The sequence below is a fragment of the Ceratina calcarata genome, unplaced genomic scaffold (assembly GCF_001652005.2).
Source record: "Ceratina calcarata isolate Rehan_Ccalc_2016 unplaced genomic scaffold, ASM165200v1 scaffold78.2, whole genome shotgun sequence".
Taxonomy (NCBI): Eukaryota; Metazoa; Arthropoda; class Insecta; order Hymenoptera; family Apidae; genus Ceratina; species Ceratina calcarata.
In genome coordinates, this window is record NW_017179105.1 from 17326 (window position 1) to 32670 (window position 15345).

At 44.1% G+C, this 15345-nt stretch overlaps 1 protein-coding gene across 6 annotated transcripts; it reads right to left on the reverse strand.

The window, feature by feature from the left end:
• Positions 1-41: 41 nt before the first annotated feature.
• drpr (multiple EGF like domains draper) lies at positions 42-15267 on the reverse strand. Of its 6 annotated transcripts, none has more exons than XM_026818164.1 (18): positions 15097-15267; positions 6303-6542; positions 6065-6191; positions 5832-6000; positions 5521-5767; positions 5318-5438; positions 5100-5237; positions 4855-5034; positions 4579-4786; positions 3977-4084; positions 3681-3845; positions 3218-3424; positions 2665-2820; positions 2389-2565; positions 2203-2313; positions 1915-2118; positions 1650-1829; positions 42-1577 (listed from the first exon to the last, which is right to left on the reverse strand). In XM_026818164.1, the coding sequence occupies exons 2-18, from the start codon at positions 6392-6394 to the stop codon at positions 1285-1287; spliced, it is 2883 nt and encodes a 960-aa protein (XP_026673965.1). In that variant the 5' UTR covers positions 6395-6542; positions 15097-15267; the 3' UTR covers positions 42-1284. The 6 variants fall into 6 exon arrangements, with proteins under 6 accessions (XP_026673965.1, XP_017889739.1, XP_026673964.1 ...); XM_018034250.2 differs by having other exon boundaries at positions 4459-4786; XM_026818163.1 differs by lacking the exon at positions 15097-15267 and having other exon boundaries at positions 4459-4786; positions 6303-6559.
• Between the last annotated feature and the right edge of the window lie 78 nt (positions 15268-15345).

Genomic DNA, 15345 nt, shown 5'->3' on the forward strand with positions numbered 1-15345 from the left:
GTCTAATACGAAAAAACAATAAATATACGATATATATAATATCTCTTTTTCTGCTAGTACTGATATATTCCTTTGTTGCACGTGTTTACACTTATACGTGTATGTACATATGTATATATGATTCGCGGCTACATAGTCATATACGTATAGGCGAAGAGTCTTCCAATCGTGTTTTTATTGCTACGATGATCGCGGGAAAAATTATAATAACTACTTTTTAACTTACTAATATAGTTTTGCACGTACACGGAATAAATTGTTCTCTTTCTCAAAAAATCATTGCTGTATGTGTTGTGAACGTGTATTGAACATCACTTACCGATGAATTTATTACAGACGTGAAAAACAAGTATGGAATTTTTATCAACGATTTATTATCCGAATACTGTGAGCACTGATCCTATGAATCTCTATGGTCTCTTGTCCACATGTAACAATTGAGAGTCGAAAAATTTCTGGCCCACCATTCAACAGCTAAATTTGAACAACGTACCTTGTTCACCGATCTGATTCCATAAATCAGTCTCGATTCGGGGAGATCGTTAACTTGTTCCCTCCGACATATCGAGTACAGCGATCTCTGTTATAACAGATCTACCGTGTTCCCGTTCAGGAGCAGCAGCAGCAGCAGCAGCAGTTTTCCTTTCACGTTTTGCTTTCAAAGATAAACAAAATGATTGAAATCCGGCGACACCTCTCAACCTTACAAGGCACTCTCGAGTCATCTTCTTTCGTTAAAAATTGTTATATAACTCTTGTACAATTTCTGCGAGTATCGCAAACATATTCTTTGCAGCCCTTTTTTCTAGCTCTTTTCGGACCGCTCTACACTAAATTGTTCTCTCGATCGTTTTCACGTATACGATCGTCTTCAGTCGGCCGTTTGCTTGGATGAAATCGTTGCACCGTTTTCGCTAAACGCACTACGAAAAAACACAGTCGGACACACACACACACACACACACACACACACACACACACACAGTAGGATAGACGAATACGCATACACTGTAAACAAAATATCCACTCATCTATTCTCTGCACCGTTATTGTTCGACCATGTATATACACGTCTATACTGAGCAATCGACATTCATATACTTGTATCTGTGATGACAGTGATCAGCCTGACATGGAACGCGAGAACTATATATCGATACACGTACGCCATCGCGATCACGAAAGGAGTATGATTTGGAAAACTTGTGTGTGTTATCCACGCAGTAAGACATGTTCGACATTTCGATTTGTACCTGGATTTCAAGCCTTTCCACGAGCTTCGACTTAGGGCTCGCCCAACTCTGGATCCTTCGGATCTCTCACGGTACTAGGTCCCGGATCGATTTCCGACGACGATGATTTAGGGAAACTGTTAGGCATTCGACTGTACTTGTTGTAAGCGCTAGCCGGTCTCGAATTGTCCAAATCGTATTCCGCCGCCTCGTTGTTCTGCTTGATTTCATCGTAAACGTGTTCGATCTTCTTCCCGTCCATTTCGTCGATGCTGTGATACACGTTCAGGTTCGGATTAGCCATATCCGCGTCCTTGTTCTTCAGATCGTATCTACCGTAGCTCCCTGAACAGAGACAAGATTTTTCTTTTTTTTGTCCAACCGTTCTCACTCGTGACTGACAAAAGTCATTGGTACCTTTGCAATCGTCTTCGTCGTCCGTGCAACTCGTTCCGAGCCTTGCCTTCTCGTTGTTCAGCTTCTTGTTAGTTCCAAGATTGTTCTTAAACTGGAAGTTGTTCAACAACGTGGTGGTTCCGTCGTCGAACTTGGAGCAGCCTTGGAAGGCGTACACCGGATTATCGAATTGTGTCTGTTCTGTAATGCGGCGTCAGCGAAGAGGTGTTTTCTTTTTAGTTTATAGAACTCGACTGGAATTAAATTTTTCCACGCATACACGTACCTTGGGGAGAAGTGGGCTCGGCTATGTACTGTACCTGTGCGATCTCATTCTTCAAGTTCGCCACTCTGCGTCGATGATACAGCCAACCGGCGAAGGTCATCGCAGCGACCGCGATCGCAGCGAATAAGAACCCTACTACTATACTGCCGTAGCTGGCCTTCTCTTGAGTATTACGCAGAAATAGTTCCTCGTCACAGTTCGGGCCTAGAGTTCGGGAGACGCCGCGTTATTAAATGCTTAAAAGCCCGATGGTAACCTGAATTTTTAACGTGTGTTCAACGAACGAACCTCCGTATCCGTGCCTGCAGGAACAACCATACGCAGAATGGCAAACGTAATACTCGTTCTTGCACTCGCATATTTCCATACAGTGATCACCGTAATATCCTTCCGGGCAGACTAGAATAATCATCATCGTCATCGTTTAATTTCTCCACCGCAACGATTTCTCTTGGCTGTTTCTCGTCGACTTACTCTCGGTACATTTAGTGCCCATCCAGCCACGCGCGCAACGGCAGTGACCGTTGTGAGACGAGCATTTCCCTCCGTTCTGACACGTGCACTGCTGACTGCAATTCATTCCGTACCTCCCTTCCGGACACGGCGTTTGACAGTATTCACCGTACCAACCAGGTCGGCACTGACACGCACCTGACGAACGCGAAAGAAGCGCCGATGAACATTAAAAAGCTCGGTCGTTAACTTTGCTCGGTGAGTTAACACTGGGCAAATGCGACAAAAAAACGTTACCCGTCACGTGGTGACATTCTCCACCGTGTTTGCATTCGCAGTGATTAGCACAGTTTAATCCGTAACGACCGGGTGGACAGGGATGCTCGCAAGTCAAGCCCAAGTATCCAGGCCGGCAGATGTACTGGCCAGTGATGTGATCGCACGTCATGTTCTCTGAAACATTGTCGGGATGAGCGGCGCGATTGATCGATCGATCGCTGGAAACTGACACGATTAGTGAACACGAATGTCACGAATGTGAAAGTGTCTACCTCGCTTCGGTCCATACGCAACGACGTAATACGGCCAAGAGTAGTTATCGACTTACCAATTTTTTTCGAAATTTGTCTCAGGATAGAAAAAAGAAATTAAAGAAGCCGACTGTTTTGTCGTGCAAGTTGAATGAATTAGTGCGAAACATTTATCTACATGCTCCTAGCTACGTGTTATTCGAATTAAACAAATTTCTACGGGTACGTGATGCAGGTAAACTAGACGCGGCGTTCTATCGTGCTCTAGGAAAAGTAGTTGTTCTATTTCGCTGCCGTCGCTCGTAACTGCTGTTCTTTACCTTGCATATTTTCTGGGCACTCTTCCTTACATCCCACACCATACCACCCTTCGTTACAGGGCTCGGTGCAGTTGGGACCCTTCCAGCCTCTGGCGCAGATGCAAGCGCCTGTTTCCGGATCGCATGAACTATTATTCATACATTCGCAATGCGAATGGCAGTCTTCACCGTAAAGACCATCCGGACATTTCGTCTCGCAACGGATCCCTATACACGTATCGTAAGAATAAGAAATTCATCGAGAATCGCCGTTAAACATCTTCCACTGTCGCTTGTTAATCTTAATGTTCTCAATGTAATTACTTGAATAAAATTGTCAAACGACTCTACGTGACAGAGATGCGAACAATGGTGTGTAAGTTGGAGGAGATGACAAGAGTGATAACGCGAGGAAGGGAGGTGCTTTCGGAGGGTTTCGTGCGCAATGGCGATTGATCGATGAATTAAAAGAGAGGAAACGAACCTCGCCATTCCGGCGTACAGATACAACGACCGGTGATGGGATCGCAGCCCAAACTACTGATTTCCTCGCAATCGCAAGACTGGCGACATCCCAGACCGAAATATCCCTTCTCGCAAGTGTTTTCGCAAAGTTCGCCGGTGAACCCGGGCGCACACGTGCATGTGCCTGCAGAACATGTGTGTGTTTCGGTGCGTGTGAAGGAAAATAGACGAATTGAAATAGAATAGATATATGAAAGACTCTGGTCTTTGGAAGTGAAAAAAAAAAAAAAAAATCGTTGCAACCAGCACTCTTACCGTTTTGCGGATTGCAGGCTGCATTGTTCAAGCATTTGCAGTCTCCCTCGCAGTCTGTGCCGAACTTGTTGTCGTCGCAGGGGCGATCGCACGAGATACCGGCCCATCCTATCGAAATTTAACGATAACACGTGCAGGATTCAAAATGAACAGAAGAAACGAACGCGACAGCTGCTAAACTAAACCGGTGTCTGATCAGTTTTCAAGCCACTTACCGTTCGCAACTTGTAACAAAATCACAACTTATACTAGAGGCCAAAAATTTGCAGTTGACAATCTACAGTTAATAATCTCCATGCGATTTACGATCGTACAGAAACCAAGTTCGGCAAAAATAATTAAATCCAAGCGAACGAGACCGGCGGAGACTGCGTGTAAAAAATCGTACGATCGCAAAGTGCTGATTATTTCGAGGCGAGATTCGTCTCTTTAGAATTGTTAGTCGTTAGAGATGGTGCGAAAAGAAAATAACTTTTAATTACCTGCCGTACAGTTGCACTTGCCGTTCTCGGGTGAGCACGTGGCACCGTTCTTGCATACGCACTTTTGTGCACAATTCTCGCCGTACGTGTTCTCGGGACATACTTCTCTACAATTCTCACCTCTGTATCCGGCAGCGCAGATACAGGTTCCGTTCACAGGCGAGCATTGCGCGTTGTTCGCGCAAGTGCAACGCTCTTTACAGCCGTCCCCGTAAGTATACATTGGACAAGGTCTGTCACAAATTTCGCCCGCCCAGCCAGATTTGCAGATACATTTGCCGGTCCACGGATGGCACATTTCCGTCTTGTCGGTCTCGCACACGCAAGGCTGCGCGGTGAATAGGTGCGTGAAACGGTGACGACGACGAGAGACAAATTCTTTGAGCCGCTACTCACCTTGGAACAGTTGGGTCCAAACATGTCGTCGTCGCAAGCACGTTTATCGCATTTCTCACCCGACCAACCGTCGCTGCAAGAACAATTTCCATCGATCGGAGAGCAAACTGCGTTGTTGGCGCAATTGCAAGTCTTTGTACAATTCGCGCCGTACGTTCCTTTGGCGCACGCGTTCAAACACTGCAAGACGAATTTTGAGTTTCGAAAACACGCTTCGGCAAACAAACACGTCAGAGAGAACTTACCTTCTCGCCAAAGTAGCCAGGTTTACATTCGCAATCGCCAGTAACGTGGTGGCAGCCACCTTCGTTGTAACAGTCGCACTCCTGGAGACAGTTTTTACCCCAGAGTCCTTCCGGACAACGGCTCGCGCAGACCAAGCCCTGAGATTCACGAGATTCCACTCTGAAAACTCCGCGTGCATCTCCGCGTGAAGAAATTCTGAACACAAAGTAATACTCACGGTCCATCCGGGTGTACAGTAACACTTGCCGTTCGTCGGATTACAAGTGCCACCATTTTGACACTTGCACTCCGATTTGCATTCGTCGCCGTGTTTGCCCGGTGGGCACAGATCGTCGCAGCTACAAGAGAACAAATTGATCGAAACATTTTTCAAATCGACTACGAGAAAAGAAGCGAACACGATATGCGGCGGCGACTCACAGCGGACCCGTGTAGCCAGGAGCGCAATGGCACTCGCCAGAAATATGATGGCAGCTCCCACCGTTTCTGCAACGACATTCCTCGCCGCAATCTTGTCCGTACCGATCCGGAGGACACTCCTTCTCGCAATATTTACCGGTCCAGCCCCTCGCGCACAAACATTTGCCGTCGAACGGGTCGCACGTGGAGTTGTTCTCGCACCTGCACTCCATCTCGCAAGACTTTCCCCATTTTCCCAACGGACATTCTGTCGGAAAAATCGAAGGTGGTTGAGAAGATACCTACCGAGAAACGTGTGCTTCGTTTCTTACTGTAATCGCACAATGGCCCTCCGTATCCCGGCTCGCATTTGCAGACGTCGGGCGCGATACAAGTGCCGTGAACGCAATTGTCGGAGCAGATGGGAATGCAACGTTTGCCGTCTATAGTCTCTGCGTAGCCTTTGCAACACTCTTCCACCGGTCTCTGCTTAGGGTGGACCTAAATCATTCGTCGTCGATTAGCATTCCGTTATAAGCATAACTATACTCACGACGTTCCTCACCTCTTCTTTGTACACCGTTTTGTACACCGTCTTGTATTTGGAGCATCGTGGCGGAAAACTGAAGCACCACGTCTCCTCGCGGACAGTGTAAGGTTTCTGCTCCGATACCCTCACTGTCACCTTATACCTGACACAACGAACAAGCGTTAAAAGGACTCGCGAATCATCGTCGTCATCGTCGTCATGATTGATAACGCGAAATTGCTACGTAAAAATATTTAATTTAAATGAAACTCACGTTTCTTGTCTAATGCATATGTTCGGCCCTTCCAAACCATCGACGATTCCTACAGCTGCGATAGCAGCCAATAAATAAATCGATACGGCCATTACGACTTGGATCACTTTAATTATAACGAACGATAATGCACATATAATTGCACGTGGTGGATGTATATCACATTGCTCCGGGCAAAACTGCTTGATACATGTCTATTATGGAATCTCTCTTTGTAGACTCCTCAACATCGTTTCCAGTCTGAAAATAACATTCCTCTGCGTCAAATTAATCGTTGATCAGTTTTCTTACGAAGAGGGAAGGCGATAAAAGAATATGTAAAAATGGTCCGCGGTCACGTACGTCACGAATTCGAAGAAATTCTGCCGCGTGACTTTGCACGATGATATTCCATGAGGATCGGCCAGTTTTAATCTCGCAATTTGCTACGACGATTAATTAAAATAGAGGCAAGCTTATCGCGTTCTATACTTGGTCGAAAGGAATTTCCTTTCTTTTTAAGAATCGACAAGTCCAACGATTAACGGTCAAGAATGAAACTCCCTTCCATATGTGCTAATGAACGTTCTCGTTCACGGTCTCGGAAAGGTCGGAAACGCTTTGGTCGTTTTACATGCACGGCAGCTACGCGTTATCATCGCTTTATTTCGCGTGACGCGAACGTTCGATTTGAAATTATTTGTTACAAGATCGAGTCACAACCCGGTGAAGCGGATTGCATATTACAACTTCCGTGTAGTGTCATCAGTAGTCGAATAGAAAGTTAAACCAAATGCTCGGCCAAGAAAATAATGAACGTAATATTGCGTCTATAATCCTCGCATTTTTCCACTGGTAGATTTCAATACTCTAATTGCTGCTGCTTTAGTCAAAACGACCACCACCGCCACCACTGTTTCGAATTACCGTTCATTATTCCTAATAAAAAGTTAAAGACGGTCTTTTAACGATCTTTTCTCAATTGTCAAGTGGTTTTGAGAAAGTTATGTGGATACGTGCAACTACTTTCTTTGTTTCAATCTTTCGGCTATTCTGAGCAGTTGACGGTTCACCCACGGCATATGATCGAGGAAGTCGCAAAAGATCATGTTGGAGATCAGCAGGCTCTCTTTTTCGGTGAGCTCGAGACGGATCGGATGTCAGCAGGCGTCGTTCCACGCTTTTTGTATCCGGATCGACCAGCCTTGAAGCACGATACTTTTTCTCTCGGTCGTTTGTATTCTGTGGTGATGGAACTTTAACGTCGCGGCGCCGCCGCCGCCACGGTAGAATTGAGAGAAGAACGTACAAAAATGGATTGAATTTTCAAAAATCTCGTATTCTCGTTCCTACAGAGACCCGAGAATTACCGCGCGTACCTTAACCTATTAACGTAACCCCTTAACGTATTAACCTTCTGTTTACCGCGCGTTAAAAATTACTTGGAAATCTATTTGACGATGTAGTCTCATCACAATGACCGTTGGGGCAATAAATCTGAATTTATGTTTCGTGGTGATTTAGTCAAAAATATAACTGACGAATAAATATGTAAATATTTGCAATGAATCTTTGTGCGCTCGATTTTCTCGTCTGTTTGACACCACTTCCGGTCGCGAGTCATTCGATCCACGATTTGCACGTGCTCGTAAATGAATCATACTCTAGTCGCTGTGCTAAGAGGAAACGTGATCTAGAGACTCGTGTGATTCACACAGATTTTTGCTGAATGCTGGGCATCGAACGGTTCGTGTGTGTGCGTCGCAAGCAGCAGCCAGTGTAAAGTCAACATTTTTGTCATTCCCCATGCCGACTGCCACCGGAATTAGAAAATGGATTCACAGAAGATGTTTAACGTACATCGCGACAATCACACCCACGCGTCAATGAGCCTTGTGAATAAAATCCAGCTTGAGGTAAAGCGTCGTAATGATCATCGTCTACGTAACGTAACGCTCGCTCACGTATGGTAGAAACGTCTGTTTTTAATGGTGCACCGACTCGAGTAAAGACCGAGTGTGCCGTTGATCGATACTGGTCACAGTAAGTAAGCCACTACGCACGAATTAACGCCGCGGGCTAACGGTGTGTTGGGTTCGACGTCTTTCGAGCAGCAAGAATGGAATGCGGGAATCGAGACAGAAAGGTACGAAGGGTCCGGTTTCTGATACAACGCAAGGGTGTCGAGAGCAGCAGGTGCACGGAAAATAGCATGCTCGTGTTACTCATACAACAATTGAAACGAACGTAATCCCGCGCAGAGGATCATTAATTATTATTGTACAGTCTCATTAGAGACATACCCTCCTATACCCTGTTTGTCGCCGTTACAATTAGACCGCGGCAAATTTCTGTGTGAAACGTAGTCTATTAAGGAAACGCATTCCAGATTTATGTACTCGTTTCATTTTCCGAGAGTCTACTTACACTTTCCAATTTTCTAACAATCTGTGTGTGTGTGTGTGTGTGTGTGTGTGTGCCCGCCTCGCCCTCGTAATGGAAATACGGATCTTCTTTGTGAACTCGTGTGTCGAATATTAAATACCGGACGAACGAAATTCTTGGTCTGGAAAAGAGGTCTGCACTCTCTTTGTGCATATCAAGCGGAAAATAACCCGTCGCCGCTTTCAATACATACACGCACGTCTACTACTGTTGGCGGCTGGTTTCTTGGTCGTCGTCGAGCGTGCGTGTAGTATATCAAATGAATGAATATAGCCAATGTGTTCCAAGGCGAAAGTAACTTGCACGCCATCGGTAACGAGTTACTCAATCCTCGCGTTTGATAATTGCCCACGTTCCACTCGCGAACCGCGAGTTCAATTTTCTTTGAGTTTTACCCCTGAGAATTCAAGTAGGAGATCGCATAGTGTTTCGTCACTGATTCGACTCGCGTATAATCTCCGATTTATTAAGCTCCCGTGTGCGCCGGTCAAGAGTGGGTACGCTATCGCGAACGACAGATACCACCGGAAGAGTCAATTCAACGGCGGGCTTCTCTACGGCACATTTATTTATACAAGAGCAAAATAGAACGGACCGTTCAAGTGCGTTAATTGATCGCCGCCGGCTCACACCGACCACGGTGGCACCGTGCACCTGAATACCTGAGAACCGCGGCATTGCAAAGGAATGCAACAAGGAACGTTCATCGCGCTGAACGAATGTGCAGACGGTGCGATGAGTAAAAGCTCACGTTCCATAAATTTCTACCGCTTATTCACACTAGCACGTGTCTTTGCTAATTCTACGCTCGAACGTTAGAGAAACATTGAAAATAAAATGGACAAGACTTCATTTTCTGCGTACTTGTTATACGAACAAAAAGGCGGGCAAAGGTAGTTGAAAAAGGTAGAAAGGTAGGTACGTATCACGTCGCGCGAGGAATATATTCAACCCACGTGTGTTCGATCGATTACGTACGTCATTTATCAAATAATAAGTTGAAGCCTATTTTTGGTGCACAGTTTCATTTGACATAATATAAGACGCTGCGGCGCGATTAGAATGTTGCGCGTTGACATCCTTGAACGATCAACTTGTAAGTATACCGTCGACATTCCGCGCGGTATGTGCCGTGGATGTTCTGATGCGAACGCGTAATGTCGTTCTACTAGAAACACGTACAGTCAGTCGTGACTCGTCCATTTGCGTAACCAATTAATTAACCCAGTGTAGCTTCAGAGAAAGAGAGAGAGAGAGAGAGAGAGAGCGAAATCGCGCTCAGATGAACCATGTGTTTCATAAAGAATTAGACTGTCCATGTTCAAACGATGTTTGACGATTCGTTCGAATTGCAGATGAAAAATATTTCTCAAATCATGCATTATAATGACAATTGTCCTTTCAGTGACTTGATACTTTTATTACGCTTTTCACGAGATCTCGCCTGGCAGCAAAACTTTTACAGTCAGACGCGGCGTTCATCGGGCCTATGTGTATATGTATACGTTCGTTGTATGCGTATAGGAACACGATTGTATAACTCTGTGCAGTGAATGGAGAGACTTTGCAATTAAGAGCAAGTTGGTCACCGGGTGATGGTTACACTCTCGGCATCAATTACACCTTATAATCGACTTGCCTGACACTCGATTACCCGACCCTCAAACATTATTTCTACTTATCAAAGAGTCGATGATTTTTAAAAACTGCTGAAAATGTACACATCCTGTTGAATCATTGAAGCGCATAATTTCCTGGAAATACGGATCCCGTAGTTCCAAGAACGTTCGATGAAATGTACGTTCAATTTTATTCATTTGCCATCATCCAGCCGATCGGTGGAAAAAAAAAGTCACACGCTAACAAGAGGGAGTCGACTCTTTTAAAGGGTATACGAAAAAGAAAAAAGATTTCAGGGCCAGAGACGATAATATGAGTCACAGGAAGTTGAGGCGAGTTCGTGATGAAACGACATCGAACTTATCATTTGTCAACACATGGCATCATCGAAATCATTATGGAATTACGCGATTGTTTCGACTGGATAGTGATAAACCAGTTCCTGAACTTTCACTCGATCCAGAAGGGTCTCGGGATTCATTTCGTATCTGTTATCTAATAAATAAGCTTTCACTTAAAACGCTATGTATCTCTAACTTTGATAAAATAAATTAGAATTATGACACAGTGTATGCTTCTTAGGCAATGAACCGCATAATCTCTAAAGGATGTCCTTATCTAATCACCTCTGTTCGCATCATGAGAAGGGGATGAACCAAAGTATCTTTGGATGCCACTCGTCGATGCACTCTGTTGTATTTAAAGAAAGAATAGGATACTTGGTGAAATCGAAAAATGCGTGTGTGTGTTTTTTTTTTAAAGTCACAGTTGGAATTGACAACATTTCGCAACAGCTACCACCTTAAAATGCATGTCCATTTCAAACGGCAGGGTAATCACAGTCGATTTTTCTTACATAATTTCAGGCGCGCGCGGGGCAGAAGTGAAAGCTCGACCGTATAAAACTCGACCGTATCATTTTTTCCGTCTCTACCGTTCGATATCGTCGTCTGTACCTTGCCAGACAAACGAGCAAACGTGTGCACGTGTTAACGAACGACAGACTCCCGCTTGTGTCGTCCAGAATTTACATCCTCTCCGATCGCTCTTGTCGCGTACAGAAACATTTGATTTGAAAAAAAGGAAAATGTAAATATCTGAGAGAGAGTAGTGGTAATCGAAAACGAGGAAGTTGGCCCTCGACGATAGGCTGTTAAAAGGACAGGAAATACTCTATAAAAATCGAGCCGCCGCTGCCGCCGCGCAACGTTCTGACCGACCGGCCACGAATTTATGACGCGTCGACAGACAAGTTCGCGCGTCTGTTTTAACAAAAAGTATAATTGCGACAAGAGATAAAATATTATGACGCGCTGTTTCTTATCGGCTTTATGTACGTGCATTGAAAGGTAGCGTAAAGGTGGAACACGAGCTATTTTAAAGTCGATTCCGTGCGTTGCATTTCCTTTCTCAATCCATCCCCATGTAGATATTGTGTTATTGAGAAAATCCTTGACCACAGAACGTGGCTGTGTGCGTATTTTATGAAATGCAACTGCAGCGGCTCACCGCAGTTCAACATTGATCCATTCACTGTACTGTTTGTGAGAGAACTTTCGTGCATGCCATCTCGAGAAATTTCATCGACAAAAGTAATTGCAACTCTTGGGAAATGGCCGAATTTAATTCTTAAACAGAATACATGTCTCGTTACGTTTTTATCTGCAAGTAGAAGAAAATTCATTGTTGCAATTCTTCTAAACAAACACGAGGACCAGACGGAAATAAGGAAGGAGATTACGAATAGGGAGCCTAAACATCGGCGGCGGAGGAATTGATCAGATATGGAAGAATGGCAGGAAGAACGATACCGAAAAGAAGGAGGACTTCCACTGTCCTCTGTTCCTTTACGCGTGATTACATGTCCGCGAACAATGACCAGAGATAAGTTGAATGCTTTGTTCAAGCGACGACTGGCCGAAGGATGATCAAACGTGAAAAACAAAGAATTGAACAGGACAAAGAGTCGAGGAGATTATTTGTGACTCAAGTAGGATTGATATGCAAGAATAAGAATGGAGAGAAACGTGGAGCGCGTAACTCGAAAAGACTTTATGTCGTCAACATTAACAATATAGGCTTACTCTGATAAAAAAGGGCTTGGAAGAATATCTCTCAACGATGTGATAATAAGGGTTATCTTCTTCTTATCTAACTAGTCGCACAGATACAGATAATAAAATTTACTTACAGTTTGTATACTCGTTACCGTTAATTAAACGTTACCCTCCCAGTACTCATCGACACGTCACTATCGTTCAATCTGCATTATCCTTTCTAATTAAATTTGGTCAATTTGAGCATAACGGCGTTTTATTACAAAAGATGCTGACACTGAAATTCTGTGTCTTGGACAACCTTGATTGTAGTCGTGATTAAACTCGTCTCGACTGTCGTTGCTGTAGTAAAAGATGCAGTTGTACACTTTTACAACAGGACAGGACAGAACAATCAGCTGTTTGAAACCTGCCAGTTTTGTCATAAACTTCGTTTCGCCAGGATGGGAGAATTAGAAAACTCGCAAATATTGCGTCATCATTCTCGGGAGAACCATTCACTATCACGCGTAGTCTAATTACGTTTAATAAGCACGTTTGTATTTCGATTACTAAAATTGTATCAATCTCTCGCTCGACCGAGAATCGACGAAACAAGCGCGAAACCTGAGCGCACCAGGGCGATACTACTAAAGATATTGGCCGGTGCCCGGGATAGCGAATGAAGAGTCCTAACGAGACTCGAAACACAGATGGTGATGGCTCTTTTCAGTAGAGTTGGAATTAAATCGTCTAGGACCGTGTCTAGCAACCGATCAGCACCGATCAGTGCTGTTTGCTATTTTTTACTTTGGTGGCGGCGATGTATTCCAGGGCGTGAAAAATTGTCGCATGCATTTATAAGCCGCGGTGAACACAACAGTATCATCGGGTATGTAAGTCTGAATCAGCCTGCGATAGAAAAACATGTTCCACGACCGGTCCTACTACCGCCGTAATACACGCGTAAACAAGCCCACCAATACGACGACGGTTGCATTCATTGAACGATGCCCTCGGCTCCGGCCATACGGGCGAAATATTCCTTTTCTCTTGGAGCCTTCGACCTTCGAGACAGCCCACATGATTTTCCATAAATTATAACGAGACAAATAATTTGAAGGCAGACTGCTGCTGCTGCTGCTGTTGTTCAAATTCAAAGTAGACGTTAACATGGACGTTTTAAGTGACACACTTGTATCCAGTGGTACTGTCAGTTCACGCTTACCGTAACGTAACAACGTTACCGTAAGACATCCTGCATTTGAAACTGGCATGAAAATGCAATTACGACGAGTACAACACAATAGCTACAATAGGTACAACTTTTACAGGAGTCGTAATCATGAAATCAACTTTTTCCTTGGGCCGAGAATTCTTGCTACCCAAACACCGTGGGAAAACCATAAAGTTTGGGTGAAAGTCGACCTAATCCCGTCAGATTAATGGACAGTCCCATACGAATAGATACCAAGTTCGAATTCCGGAATTTGATCAAGGTACAAGAAAGGATATAACAATAGTGTATGCAAAGTTAATTCTGAGAAGCCCATTCATCTGTCGAATGAAGTCACGCGATGTTTCTTTGTAACAGTACTTGCTACATGTTCTGTTCAGAGCATCAAACTTGCGCTTTACGCGCGTTACACGTGCGTCTTATGTAAGAATTTCCTATACCGATAGCGGAATGCCCCGTTACTATTATCTTTCCCGTGAGAAGATGGAACACATTGTACGTCTCAACAGCTTCGCTGAAACATGGTGTTTCAAATAGACGAGTGATCTATATTTGGTTGGATCGATGATCGAACAATAGACAGCTTGAAACGTTCCTTGTAAACGAAAGAATTATTTTGTGGACCATGAGACGGTTCCAAATTTAAGAATGATTTAATACGAAACGCGTTCATCAAAAACCGATGCCAAGAAACTCCTCTGTTATTCTCCGAAACTCCGATTCGTACTTACGTTCGAGACATCGCAACTGATCATAATACAATTCATTCCGCGTCAATGTAGTATCAATGAATCCACATAGTCACGGTATCATTCGCACTGACTGAACCGTTATTTAAATACGCCCGACGTTATGCCGCAGAATGTTAAATTCACCGAGTATTTTTGCATATCACAATGGAACATTCTCAAACTATCGGTTTACCAAGAGGCAGTCTGCCGAAGCAGTGCTGCAGTTTTCAGACTCTTCCGTTTCGCGTTTCGAACTCGCTCGAACGCAGCTCGAAGAGAAAATAATATACTTAATCAAAACCTGTTGATCGATTGTTCCGAATCACGTTGAGACGTGGTTTCGACACGTAATATAAAATATTAACTTTCCAACACACATTATGCCCGAGTTTGTTGCCCACTTGACAAAGATTCGAGTTTCCATATGACAGCAAAGGTGTCTCGTCGTCGTACCTATACACATCGCAATGTCTTCAACTTCATCTGAACCGTAAATTCAGCTACCGTTTAATAGCACAGATTACTTTCACACACGTTAATCTGTGATTGCGATTAAAAAGATCCGAAAAATTCTGATCCGATAAACTAACGAGTATACGCTTTAAACGATTAACAGCAGAGAAAATATATTCACGAAAGCGTTGTACAGAATTATAACGACGCACAGCATCCGCGCCTAATTGTAGCTACGAGAGCAAGTTGTATGTAAAAGACTGAAATGATATTTAATCGTCGTCACCACTTACCGTGGTATTGCATGGTATTCCGTGCAATAATTCGAAGACGTGCATCCATCGACTTACGAAATATAACTGAGGAAAACAATGTATACTGGCACAGAACGGACCGCTCACTCACTGTCCGACTTTGAACCGAACCGAACCCGTACAGTACTGTACTATTACTGGAATTCTGTAGTGTTGGTACTGTGTTACATCGATCAGATCTACACACAAGTGCAGGTATCCTGTTTTAACTTCAAGGCAGAGTTTTCA

Bases quoted from the DNA above. Each gene is read 5' to 3' on its own strand.
- drpr (XM_018034250.2), bottom strand. From the start codon at position 6,394: ATGGCCGTATCGATTTATTTATTGGCTGCTATCGCAGCTGTAGGAATC. The intron at 3,846-3,976 runs GTAAGAGTGCTG...CATGTTCTGCAG, and splicing joins AGCCTGCAATCCGCAAAACG to GCACATGCACGTGTGCGCCC. The intron at 2,314-2,388 runs GTAAGTCGACGA...TGATTATTCTAG, and splicing joins GGGCACTAAATGTACCGAGA to TCTGCCCGGAAGGATATTAC.